This window comes from Cryptosporidium bovis (assembly GCF_009768925.1).
Source record: "Cryptosporidium bovis isolate 45015 chromosome Unknown contig_1, whole genome shotgun sequence".
In the NCBI taxonomy this organism is placed as follows: Eukaryota; Apicomplexa; class Conoidasida; order Eucoccidiorida; family Cryptosporidiidae; genus Cryptosporidium; species Cryptosporidium bovis.
Genome location: NW_027125030.1, coordinates 268,837 through 281,889, shown reverse-complemented (window position 1 = coordinate 281,889; position 13,053 = coordinate 268,837). Strand labels below are relative to the sequence as shown.

Genomic DNA, 13,053 nt, shown 5'->3' with positions numbered 1-13,053 from the left:
ATAAGTAAAATAAAATATATTTATTTTTAAGTAATATCATAAAGATTTAAAAGTATAAATAACTTTAGCACTAGAGAAACGATATAAACATATCTAGAAATAAACAATAATTTTTAGTCCTATTCTTTCAAATATATAATGCAAATATAAGAAACAAATAGAAGATAATGTATTTAGTACGAATAGAAAATACGATTAGAAATAATGAGAAGTTTATCAAAAGAAGAAAATCAAAAGCCTTTCTTTAATAGACAAGTTATAGATATAAGCCCAAAAAAAAATGAAAATAGTGAGAAACTTAGAAGTACAGATTATTGTGATGGAAATGGAATATGGTCAAAATTTGTTGGTTTAATGAAGAGCTCACTTAATATAAATTTAATAAATAAGAACATAAATGTTAATAATAGATACTCAAGTGGAGCAGGAGATAAAGGGCTGGATTCAAAGAGTCATATTAAGGAAATTTTTTTAAAGAAAAATTTTGAAAAAATATCAGATAATCAAACAAAAACATGTATGAAAGAACAAAAAGAGTCCAATTTTGTGATAAATAGAAGAATTAACGATAGAAAAAATATGATAAGTGGAACTTCAGGTTCATCTTCATTTGTGTTACCTACTTCAATATCATACGGCATTTCACAACCATTAAGTTACAATGGTAATAATATCGGAATATCGTTTGCAGAGCAGATACTAAATTACAACAATAAGGAATATAACAATAAGAATTTAACAGCTGTTCCGACAACCCCAACTACGTTAGATGGAAGTTCAACAACAACATCACCAGCATTTACAAATATACAATTTTCAAGTCCTTCGACAAATAATACAAGAAAACAAGTTGATACTCCAAATAGCAAGGAATGCAATTCAATTGAAAGTATTAATTCATTTCAATTTAAAGAAGAATATTATTATAAGAAGAAAAATCATGCAGTTGATTTTTCAGCGGATGATAGTCATTTGGACAATATAATGGATATAATAAACGAAAAAATAATATTGAATAATATTGAACAAGAAAACGAGTCGAGAATTGAGTGTATAAAGTCATCAAATTCATTACTAAATGGAAAAAAGGAAGAGGTTGATCATACAGGTTTTTTCACTAGTAGTTACTATTTACTAGAAAATGAATTTAAGAAAAATACTTGTCCAAATAAATACCTAAATTCGCCAGTATTAAATGGAGAAACATCCTTATTTTTACCGTTATCAAGGAATGATAATGTTTGTTACTCATGGAGAGAGGCTAAACAATTGATAAGTAAATTAAAGAGCTCAACAAAAATTTACAAATATAATGATGTACCGTTTTCAGAATGGATTCACGAAAAAATACCTACATTAGGAGCTTCACCAACAAGTTGTAGAGTTCAAGAAATGTTTAAATCAATTGTTAAATCGAAAGGAAATGGCAGACTAAATACAACACTGTTTATAAAAAGAATTCCGCGAAATATATGGGCAAAACAATGGGAAATGCATGAAATATGGGATGGTGACTACGTAACGGATGGAGAGGATTTTGTGATGGAAGCAGCTGCACTCGCATTCTTGCAAGCACATAGTGAGAATATAACTCCAAAATTATACGCAATATTAGAGCATAATGATGAGTCAATTAAAGAAAAAGATTCGCATTATAGCCATAGTAAGGGTAGAAATTCTTGTGATTATTTATTGAATAAAGATACAACACACATAATATTAGTTTCCGAATACTACGGTGAAGATTTATTAGATTACTTAGATAAATGTGAAAAGCAAAATAAAGCACTTACAAATAAAGAAAAAAAGGAATTGCAATACAACTTGGCAGTAATTATGAATAAACTACACAAAAAAGGGTTAAGTCATTTAGATTTTACCCCTGAAAACATATTGATGGGCCCAAATGGGATAAACATATGTGATTTTGCGAAATCTACACCAATAATAACAAATAATCCAAGGCATACACATTATTGTAAAAATTCAACACTGAGTTTAATTGAGGATTTTAACTCAAATAATATGAGTTTTAATTTTATTAATTCACCACCTGAAGCTTATTATGAATTTGAAAGTTGTGAGCCAACGGTTGGTAAAGGTGCATATATGCCACCTGAATGTTGGAAAATATTTTGGAAACTAGAAGAAAACAAAATACAATATCCACTAGAAGAACTTATGGGAACTGAACACACGTTCTTTAACTATCATAATTATGATAAAAATTACACAAGTAATAACGAAAATGTTAATTTAAATATCGAAAATACAGATTTGAGTGATAGATCCCAGTTTTACTTTAATGTAAGAATGGCTGATGTGTATATGTTGGGTATAATTATGTTCTGGATTTGGTCTGACGGTGGAATATGGAAATATTCAGATACGAGACAGGATCATAGATATCAAAATTTGGTATTTTCCGATTTAAATTTTGATGTTTTTAGAGAATGTAGAATTTGGGATAAGTCACTAAAGAGTTTACTGCGAAAAATGTTAGAGCCCAATCCAAGTAAAAGAATAACACTGAATGAAGTTTTAAAAGATCCCTGGTGGGAATGTGATACAGAGTAGGTATAATTTATTTAAACAGGGTTTTTTTAAATATTCATGTAAAGTGATATTTACGTGAGTTTAAAAAAAAGTGTATATATATATGTGGGAAATAAAAACTTGAATTTTCCCATATATCTATAAGTAAATTACATAATAGTGAAAATATAATATTGATAGCAGTAGTAAATAAACAGAACATGAAAACATATCCACATACTAACATTAATTTAATGTCTACTCATTAATATAAATACTATTTTGATTATTATAAGAAACATATAAAGGTAGTGAGTGTTTTCTAAGCTTGACAATTTTCCTTCTTAAAAAAATGTCCGAGAAAATACAAATAAAGTACCGTGGCGGGATACCGTATTTTTTCAAGGAAAAAATAACATTTGTCTTTTAATGAAAACATTGTATAAAAAAATATAGCGATATAAGATTGAATACGTAAATATATTTATACGTATTTCCTTTAAGAATAAAATCGAAGGTACTGATATAAGCTTTTTTAAAGTAATATTAGCTTGAACTTACACCGAAGTAATAGGTCGAGTTGTTTGTAATAAACTAATAAGGGTATTTGGGGAAAAGGATATAAGAATAATTTTCAATCTCATTCTTGATTTTTATTTCAAGTAAAACGTGGTTTAAAAATATAAATAAATAGGAAATATGGAGAATCCACAGAATATAGTGAAAGTTTTATTTAATAAAGCAATTAAAGAGACATTTCCAGAATTCGACAGAGATGCAGTGATAACTATTTCAAATCCTAGTTATGGCGATTACCAATGCAATAGTTGCATGACAATTTTTTCACAATTAAAAGGTAAAATAGACTCAAAGACTCCAAGAGAAGTAGGTTTAAAGATAAAAGAATATATTGAAAAAGATAGTGAGAATTCAAACGTATTCAAATCAATAGATGTAGCACCACAAGGATTCGTAACGGTGAAATTCTCGGATGAATATATATGTGAAAGACTAAATCTATTAAAAAAGAACAGTGAAGTAACTATTTTATTAACAAAAAAATATAAAACAAAAAAAGGTAGAAGTAATCCAAAGGTTGTGGTTGACTTTTCATCTCCTAATATAGCTAAAGAGATGCATGTTGGCCATTTAAGGTCAACAATTATAGGTGACACAACTTGCAGAATATTAGAGTATTTGGGATTTGAGGTATTGAGAGTAAATCATGTTGGTGATTGGGGCACTCAATTTGGAATGTTAATAGAATATTTAAAAGAGGTTTATCCTGATTTCATGAATAATTTGCCGGAAATATCAGACTTGCAGGAATTTTACAAGAATTCGAAAAAAAGATTCGATAGTGATACAACATTTAAATTAAATAGTCAACAAAACGTAGTAAAACTACAAAGTGGTGATAAGGACACCTTGTTAGCGTGGAAAAAAATATGCGAAGTAAGTAGAATTGAATTTCAGAAAATATATGACCGTTTAGGTGTTGTATTAGAAGAATATGGTGAGAGCTTCTACAATGATATGATACCTGAAGTTGTTAAATTGTTAGATGAGAAAGGAATACTGAAATTGGACAATGGAGCTCAGTGTGTATATACTAAAATAAATGATGTTCCACTAATGGCTGTAAAAAGTGACGGAGGCTACGGTTACGACTCAACAGATTTAGCAGCTATAAATTACAGATTGAATGTTTTAGATGCAGACTGGATTATTTATACAACCGATATGGGACAGGAGGAACATTTTTTAAAATTATTTGATGTTGCTGAGAGAATGGGTTGGCACAATCCATCTGAAACACGTCTAATTTATATAGGATTTGGTGTTATTCAAGGTGAGGATGGTAAAAAATTTAAGACTAGGTCAGGCGATGTTGTTAAACTTACTGATTTAATAGATGAGGGTGTGTACAGAGCTAAAAAAGAGTTGATTGAAAGGGAGAGTTCACTTAGGAAAGAACAAAATCAGGCGTGCAACATTGACAGTTCAAATGAAGGTAATCAGAATTTTAAAGGAAAGACCGAAGAGGAGTTAAATAAAATGTCAGAAATAATTGGTCATGCAGCAATTAAATACTTCGATTTAAAACAAAATAGACTTACTAATTACAAATTTTCTTTCGATAGAATGTTAGACCCAAAAGGAAATACAGCAGTGTATTTATTGTATGCGTATGCAAGAATATGTGCAATATTTAGACGAGTTGAATACATTAAGTCTGATGATACGGATATTATTTTGAGCAAGGTTTCTGAATTTAATTTGAAGCTCACAAATAACACTGAAAGAAGTTTGGCATTAAAGATATTAAGATTTCCGGAGGTGTTTGATGGTATATTAAATGACTTTTTTACTAATAGGTTGGCTGATTACTGTTATGAATTATCAGAAAATTTTGCACAGTTTTATACAGAATGCAGAATAATTAGTTTGGAAGATCAGGAATTGGAGCGAAGTAGACTTCTACTCTGTTTCTTAACTAAACAGATACTTTTAAAATCATTAAATTTGCTTGGAATTGAACCATTAGAAAAGATTTAACTGTTGTAAACTACTAATTAATATTGCTAATATTGATAATTAGTACTTTAGTGTTTTTTTATTAGATACTTGGTTATTGAAATATGAATAACAGAGTATATCTATTGTTTTATTGTTACAATAATTGATGACTTATTTTTTTTAATTTGATTGGTTTGATACATAAGTGAATAATTTCATTCTATTAGTGCAAGAATTTAAAGAGCATTAGTTAATAATTGCTATTTATTTGCATTCTTATATGTAAATATATATTTATTTTAAGAGATTTTTTAACGGTGAAGGAAAATGCTGTAAGTATGGTTATATAGTATCATCCTTTCTTTATTCTAAGCAAGAATGAATTTTACTAGAATAATAACCAAATCAATTAAAAATTAGGTTTGTAAATATGTATGTATATATAAAATAGAGAATTCACAAATTAAACAGGGTATAAATGTAAATGAAAGGTTATTTTTTCTATATGTTACTTTATTAAAATTGCTATTTATTTTTTGATTCAACCTTTCTTGTTATTAAATTCACTGAGAACATGTTTTTTTGTGATATTTAACTTTTATTTTACTACATAAGTTATTATTTTGAAGTCAGTTTTAATGTGATTGTAAATGGTAAAACTGAAAATATAGAATTAATTATAATACCTAAATAAGTTGAAAATGAGATTAACAATATTGATAAATATATTTGTACTATTAATGATAAAAACAGAAATAAAATCAATGTTAATGTTGATTTACTATTCCGAGTCGGAGAATATAATATGTTGCTTATTTTCATCTTTTTTATCTTCGGCATTCACTCTGATATTATTACTTATTCTACTTTTAGACTCGTTTTTGATACTTTTACTATTATTACTGGTTTTACCAATACCTTTTGAACCTTTAGCACCTGTCGAATGATTCTTATTACTTCTGTCATTTATTTTATATTCAATTTTTTCCGTGACATTAGAATTTGAAGAATTAATAGGATCCCTTTCGTCAAGTAAAAAAGAATCATTTGTTGGTAAATCTCTTGAATCAAATGATTTGCACTTTTTAGATCTAAGCTTTTCCTTCAAATCTTGAATATCTTCAATAAACCTCCCCCTTTCAGATATAGAATTTGGATCAAGTTGTGTATTTGAAAATAAAGGAATATATTTCCTATCCTTAAAAAATGGAGATAGCCTAATATAATCTTCATAACTTTTAAATAATTTCATTTTAGATTTTATATCTTCAATATCATCGGTGTTTTTGTTTTCAATACATGTAACTAATTCTTTCTGTAGTTTATTTATTTTTCTTTTTACTTTAACAAGCTCTACAAATCTCATTGTCTTTTGCTTATTTTTTTTATATTCCAAATATTTATGGAGTTTTTTCTTATAACTTTTATTTTTCCTTCTTTCATTTTCTGAAATCTCTAATATACTAGCTTCTTTTTCAAGTTCTGTTTTTTTCTCGCAATTTAATTTTATCCTCTTATTTCTCAAGAGCCTTCTTATATCTCTCAACCTTTTTGAGTTCTGTTTTCCCTTCTTAACTTTCTCTTCTTGTTTGTTCGTCAGTATTTTATCACTTACTTCATATAAATTGTCAACCATTATTGCAGATCCTTATTAATATTTATAAACACAGTCTATTCAATATTTTTACTTTGTTTTACATATATATACATATACAACATTAATACGTATAGTATATGTTTACCTGATTATTTTCAATTCCATAACTTTCATTCGGAATTAATTGGTTATATCGGCTTGTAACCAAAGTTTAAAGAGGATTTTTACAGTATATGTATGGAACAAATTCAAGAAAAGATAAGATCTTCGTTTTTTCTTCCTACTTTTTTCTATTCTAATAATTTAACTCTTAAAATTAGAGTGGTTGGCATAAATTGTTTAATATCAAACAGTTGGTACTTAGTTATTCCACAGATTCTACAACCCTCGTCTTAGGCCTTTCTTTGCCTTCAAAATTTTGAATGCCTATAACCTTTTTATTCAAATATTTTACGTTTTATCTCCATTAACTTGCATATAAATCTGACATTAGAAATAAATAACATACACTTAAGTAACGACTGCCCGCCTAAACTATTATCATTATGGCAAAGGTTGACAAAAGAAAATTGTGAATTAATTAAAAACAAGCCCGGATATATATATTCACTTTTTATATATGAATTTTAAGTAGGTGTTTGATTTGGAGTATAACTTTATAAGTGCGTTGTGTACTTTATTTGAAAGTAGGATAAGATATTAATGATGACTGAGAATAAGTATATACTTTTTAACTTTTACAATTATCAGATATAATTAGTTTCGAAAGAAGGAATATACAGCGTAAACAACTTGGTAAACTGAAGTTTGCAAAGGGATATAGAAAACAATGCCTCTTTTTTTAGTTTGGTTTGTAATACACCCGGAATACCACGAATTTCGCATTCAAGAATTTGAGTCTTTGTGTGAGAGTTGTGGTGTTGAAAGAAGCTCAATTTGGAATGTTGAGCATCCAAGCTACATATCTTGGTACGAGGATAGATATGTAAGACCGTTGGATAACGACCACAGCAATTCTTTTGGATGGGTGAATTTGCCTACTGAGGAAATAGCAAAGGAGATATTAAAAAGGAGCGTATTAACAAGGGGTTTTTTGCAAGTGTGGTCTAGTTCATCAAGCCATGAGGAAACAAAAAGAATACTAAAACAAAACTCAGATGTTAAGAATAATTATTTGAATAAATATATATTTGATAAGAATCTAGAATTCTGTTGGAAAGTAAAAAGTATAGGTAAAAAACTAACTAGAAAAGAACAAGTTGATAGAATGAATGAGTATGGTTTTTTATTCAAAGGCACAGAGAAAATAAATATAGATAATCCGGATTTGGTACTTGGTATATTCGAGGATTGGAGAGGAATTGAAACAAGTAATCTTAATATATCTAAGAAAGATACATCTAAAATAAAGCCAGAATTAAGAAGAGTTTATGTTGGAAGGGTTATTGGAATTCAAGGGTCGGTTTCGCATGATTTGAAGACAAAATCGCTTTGGTGGTTAAAGTATTCATTAAATAGACGCCCTATTTTGGGTCCAACAACAATGGATAATGAACTTGCATTTATAATGTGTAATGTCGCACAAATAAAAAAAAATGACATAGTTTTTGATCCATTCTGTGGCACAGGTGGGATACTTATATCGGCTTCACATTTTGGTGCTATTTGTTTTGGTTCAGATTTTGATTTAAGAGTTATTAACGGCTGGTTTTGTTCATATGTTAATCCACACATGATAAAAGATAAAATTATAGATAAAAACATATCTAAATCTATTTTTACTAATTTTGAATATTATCATTTAAAAAGGCCTGAGATAATCAGAATGGACATTTCTAAGTCATCTATTAGAAACTCCTGGATAAATGCAATAGTTTGTGATCCACCATATGGCATTAGAGCAACTTCCAGAACAACAAATATTTCTGGTAATAAAAACCAAGAAATTTACGTTAATAGCTATATAAACGAGTTTAATTATAGAAAGAATAAGAATAATATCATTCACAATGTTTTAGACCATTCTACATACAATTCTTTTGGAGTTTTACAGTCTATTGACGATATGATTTACGATCTATTAGACTTTTCATCTAAGAATCTCATTGATGGTGGCCGTCTTGTATTTCTTCTCCCTTTATTAATTTCGGAATCGAGTTCTGTTATTTCTGCGTTAGTTAGCAATTCAAAACCAGCTTTTGAAATGGAAACACCTTTTGTACAGGTTCTTGGTGGTGGACTCGGACGGCTTCTTGTTTGCATGACTTTGGTTGACAGAAAATCATTTCGGGACAGGAAAAAAACCTGTATAAACACCAGTTTATAGTTTGAAAAGAAACCGACAAGCAATAGTTACAATGTGATGTTATTATCTTTGAGATTCTTTAATTATACCAGTTCTCAATTTGCATTTCACACTTCTCACTTTATATTGCAATTAATACTTGATTTACTTTGTTAATGTTTAAAAATAAGGAAGCTATTCTAACTAATTATTTATAAACAACCTTGTATGTACTTTCGAAATTGATGTTATGAAAAACGGTTTTTACATTGGAAAAACACTGCCATTCCGGCTTAAGTATTCCATTCATAAGAAAACATAAATAGACATAGAAGTAAAAACAATATTATTCTAATATATAAAGTAATTTGAAAACATTGCTGCTTTCCTCACATAGTAATATCTAATGACAAGTAGTTTTACTTCAACATATAAAACATACAAAATCAAAATACAGTTTAAACTGTATGTTATTTTTCTTATGTGACAAATGTTGTCGCTTTCTTCAGAATAGATTGGAGTTTCTGTGTTTGAGTTGGTCTTAGGGACAATCCGTAAAGTATTTGCTCGTCAACTATATTATCCTTATCTCCATGCTCATGATCTTTCTCTTTAGAATCATTGGAAAGAGATAAATGATTTGGTTTTTCGACGAAGTATCTGATTCTCAGGTCAGCTAATTTTTTATTTGACAATAACGATAAATCACCGTTGTTGGTTGTACCAGAAAATGAGTCTGTTAAGATGTTCCAGAGCAAATTTTGGGCTGATGGACACATAAATGTGTTCAAATTTTCTGAAATCCTCTCTACATTTCGGTGCTTATTCAATTTAACACTTTGAGCTGTCTCTTGGATGGAAAACAAGGTAGAAAGAGAAGAATTTACAGAATCTGAATCAAGCGTATTTTGTGACATATCATCTTTAAATTTACCACTTATGATGTCTTTAACTGCATCAGAAACTGCTGAGAAAGAGTTAGAAACAACATTCTTACTGTAATCATAACCACTAACAGTTTCATCCCTGCCTTTTTGAGTATTAGAGGAGGAGATATACATTCTTGAGATTGAGTCTCTAATATCTAGTATAGGCTCGTCCTTGTCTTTGACTTCAGTATGAGTCTTACTATCAAATCTTTCAAGGCTTTCAACCGGTTCAGAATAAATTTCACAACTAGATAAAAGAAGGACTATATAAAATGATATTTTTGAGCCACATAAAACATATTGTATGGCAGAATCAATAACACTTATTTCATTTTGAATATTTATATTAATTTTTTTAACCAACTTTATCTTAAATAATTTTATCTTTTTGTTACTAGTTGACTTTTCATTAAATAAATTAAATAATAGTACATTACCATTTTTGGAGGTAATTGCAAACTTAAATGAAACATTTTTTTTAGTGTATAAATGTATCTTTTGTGAATTTTGAATCTCTTTTAGTTTATAACAATTAACAGTTTTATCTTTAATAGATACATTTTTACCATCAAGTTCTTGTTTAATATCAAGCTCTGTAATTAATTCAAGAGTATTAATATCCCATAAAAGAAGTTTGCGGTATTTAGTAGAAAATCCCAAAATAAACTGTGAATTACCCTCACCTGTTAAACTTATAATCTGAAAATCATCTTGGACACAATTTTGTTCGCCATTACCTATTTTGTATTGAATGTAACTAGTTTCAAAAAGGATGCAGTTATGTTTGCTCCAGTTGTAAACTAATATTCCATTTGATGTTGAAATAAGTAATTTATCAAAAAAGTCATTAAAACAAGCAGAATATGCAGTCTTATCGCTACAACCTCTTATTATTGAAAAATTTATCCATTCTTTTATATGTTCTTTGTAAGTCCAACACTTTATTTCACAGTTTTTAGCTATGGTAAGAAAGCAAATTCCATCAATGAGACTGCTTTCTTCGTTACTAATATTATCGTTTTTCTCAAGCTTATCAATTTGTTTAGCAGATAGAATCTCTTGTATTGAAATAACTTCATCTATATGAGCAGCTTGATACTTAGAAATAATGTTAAATTTAAAGCTATTTTCTGTTCCTAAAACATGTTCTATTCTCCAAAACTTTAAGTTATATGTTCTTTTGTTCCCATTCAAATGATCGTATTTCTGGCATTCAACAGTCACAACCAAATCTCCTTTATTTGAAAAATAAGCATTTGATATGAATATCCTCGCGGAATTACCCTCCAATTCATCCTCAAATTCACAATTATCTTGAGTTGTTGATCTTTTGTATTTGTAAAGTTTTGAAGAAGATAGGCCCTCACCTACTCCAGAAACATATGTTTCCTCTGACCTGCAAGTCACACTAGATACCCATAGATCTTTAATAACGTCATGTATATGAAGTCTAAACGGGTTACCAATTATTGATACCAATAATCTAGAAGGATTTAAAAACTTTGTGTCTACTAGTTTCATATTGCAAGCAAGCATATCGCAACTATTTCTGTCTACATCTTCGGAGGATAAAGTTGTATTTTGAGGATTTTTTTTAATACAACTAAATGGGGTTGATATGCCATATATACAGTTTATGATTTTGGTATGAACAAGATCAATAATTTTAATGCTATTGTCTGAACAAACGATTCCTGATATAAGTTGTGGAAGTGATGATCTAAAGGAATGATCTTTTTTATTCGAATTTCTAGTTTCAATATCAGTTATTTTTTCACTAATAAAACTTGTATTTTCGTTATCTCTTGTTCTTTTTATTCTTCTAATGTATGTAGTAATAGTGTATATAGGAGCTCCTAGACGGGGAATAAATTGCCTACTTCCATTACTGTGTTTTCCAAAATCATTGAGATTTTTCTTTGAAAATGAACCTGAATTATCATTCTGTCTCCACAATACCAAAACTGCCTCCTCACCTCCGGATATAACAACATCCGTCTCTGGAATAATAGAAAGAGCTTTTAATTCATGTGAATGCCAATGCGACATAGATGTTTTGATACCGTATTTATATATCATTTCATCAACACTGTTTTTCTCAGTAACGAAAGGAGCCTCATTCCACATTTTAGACCATTCTTCTGTATTTATAGAGGGCAAAAACCAATATGTGAGTCTGCCATATGCGTCACCAGTTGCTATAAATTCGTTTTTTTCAGACAAACAAACAGACAAAATAAATTCCGAATGTCTAAAACGAATGATCTTATCCTTGTATTTAGGAGTCCATATAACAAGTACATTTTTCCATGTAAAACAAAACAGAGTCTCATCTTTTGAAACTGTTAAATTAGAAGCTCCATAGGAAAAGCTAACCATTTTATTTAAGTTATTAAAATTATTAACATAGCCGCTTTCGTTATTTACAAAATCTCTCAGCTTTGAATTAATATATCCAACTATTTCCTTAATCTCTATTTTATAAAGAGAGACATGAGAGGAACTATTTATGTTGTTACAATTGTCATCTTTAGCCAGAACGAAAATGTGATTCTCCGTATTTTTCAAGTCTATTATCTTCTTATCTGTTTTCCAACTTAAAATCTGTTTTACTATATAAGGAAGAAATAAAGCACCATTATAGTTATTTCTCAAATCAGCAGAACAATTCTCTTCAATTAAAAACATACTTAGTGAGCCACTGTATGTAGATGCCACTACAAACTCAAAATGCTCAACTGCAATAGATATTAGACCTGTAATGACATCCTCATGGTTTGTGTCATCAAGATACAAAGAAAATTCATACAAGATTTCTCCGTTTCCAACCGTATTGTAAAAACATATCAAGTTTCTCCTTCCTCTCGGTATTGCAATTAAATTTCCATCCCCACAAAACACAGGTGGAACTCTTAGTGAGAAACGTCCACCTTTATAACGTTTCTCGCTCATCCTGTGAACAAAAAACTATTAATAATTTTTTTGGGAATATTTATATAAACATATAACGCGTAATCTACGTATATATTGTATAATATATTCATACACTTTGGTGACCTAATATCCCTAGGCCATTAAACAAACCTATTTAGTTTTAAAAAAATCGTTTTTTACTCTTTTTGCCTCAGAAAAGAAGATGACTTATTTGTGGAAAGTGAAAGCAAAAAGAACAAAACAAGTTGTTTATT

General features: G+C 29.0%; 5 protein-coding genes across 5 annotated transcripts; 3 read left to right on the top strand and 2 right to left on the bottom strand.

The window, feature by feature from the left end:
- Positions 1–204: 204 nt before the first annotated feature.
- On the top strand, positions 205–2,577 carry FG379_000007 (Ser Thr kinase; the record flags this gene model as incomplete). The annotated part of the gene is made up of 1 exon (XM_067326612.1): positions 205–2,577. One exon carries the CDS (start codon positions 205–207, stop codon positions 2,575–2,577), a length of 2,373 nt encoding a protein of 790 aa, XP_067182961.1.
- Positions 2,578–3,234: 657 nt separating this feature from the next.
- FG379_000006 (uncharacterized protein) lies at positions 3,235–5,094 on the top strand (the record flags this gene model as incomplete). The annotated part of the gene is made up of 1 exon (XM_067326601.1): positions 3,235–5,094. The coding sequence occupies one exon, from the start codon at positions 3,235–3,237 to the stop codon at positions 5,092–5,094; it is 1,860 nt and encodes a 619-aa protein (XP_067182960.1).
- Positions 5,095–5,836: 742 nt separating this feature from the next.
- Positions 5,837–6,691, bottom strand: FG379_000005 (uncharacterized protein; the record flags this gene model as incomplete). The annotated part of the gene is made up of 1 exon (XM_067326590.1): positions 5,837–6,691. One exon carries the CDS (start codon positions 6,689–6,691, stop codon positions 5,837–5,839), a length of 855 nt encoding a protein of 284 aa, XP_067182959.1.
- Positions 6,692–7,481: 790 nt separating this feature from the next.
- On the top strand, positions 7,482–8,978 carry FG379_000004 (uncharacterized protein; the record flags this gene model as incomplete). Its single annotated transcript, XM_067326579.1, has 1 exon — positions 7,482–8,978. One exon carries the CDS (start codon positions 7,482–7,484, stop codon positions 8,976–8,978), a length of 1,497 nt encoding a protein of 498 aa, XP_067182958.1.
- A 437-nt stretch (positions 8,979–9,415) lies between these two features.
- Positions 9,416–12,817, bottom strand: FG379_000003 (WD40 repeat; the record flags this gene model as incomplete). Its single annotated transcript, XM_067326568.1, has 1 exon — positions 9,416–12,817. The coding sequence occupies one exon, from the start codon at positions 12,815–12,817 to the stop codon at positions 9,416–9,418; it is 3,402 nt and encodes a 1,133-aa protein (XP_067182957.1).
- Positions 12,818–13,053: the final 236 nt, after the last annotated feature.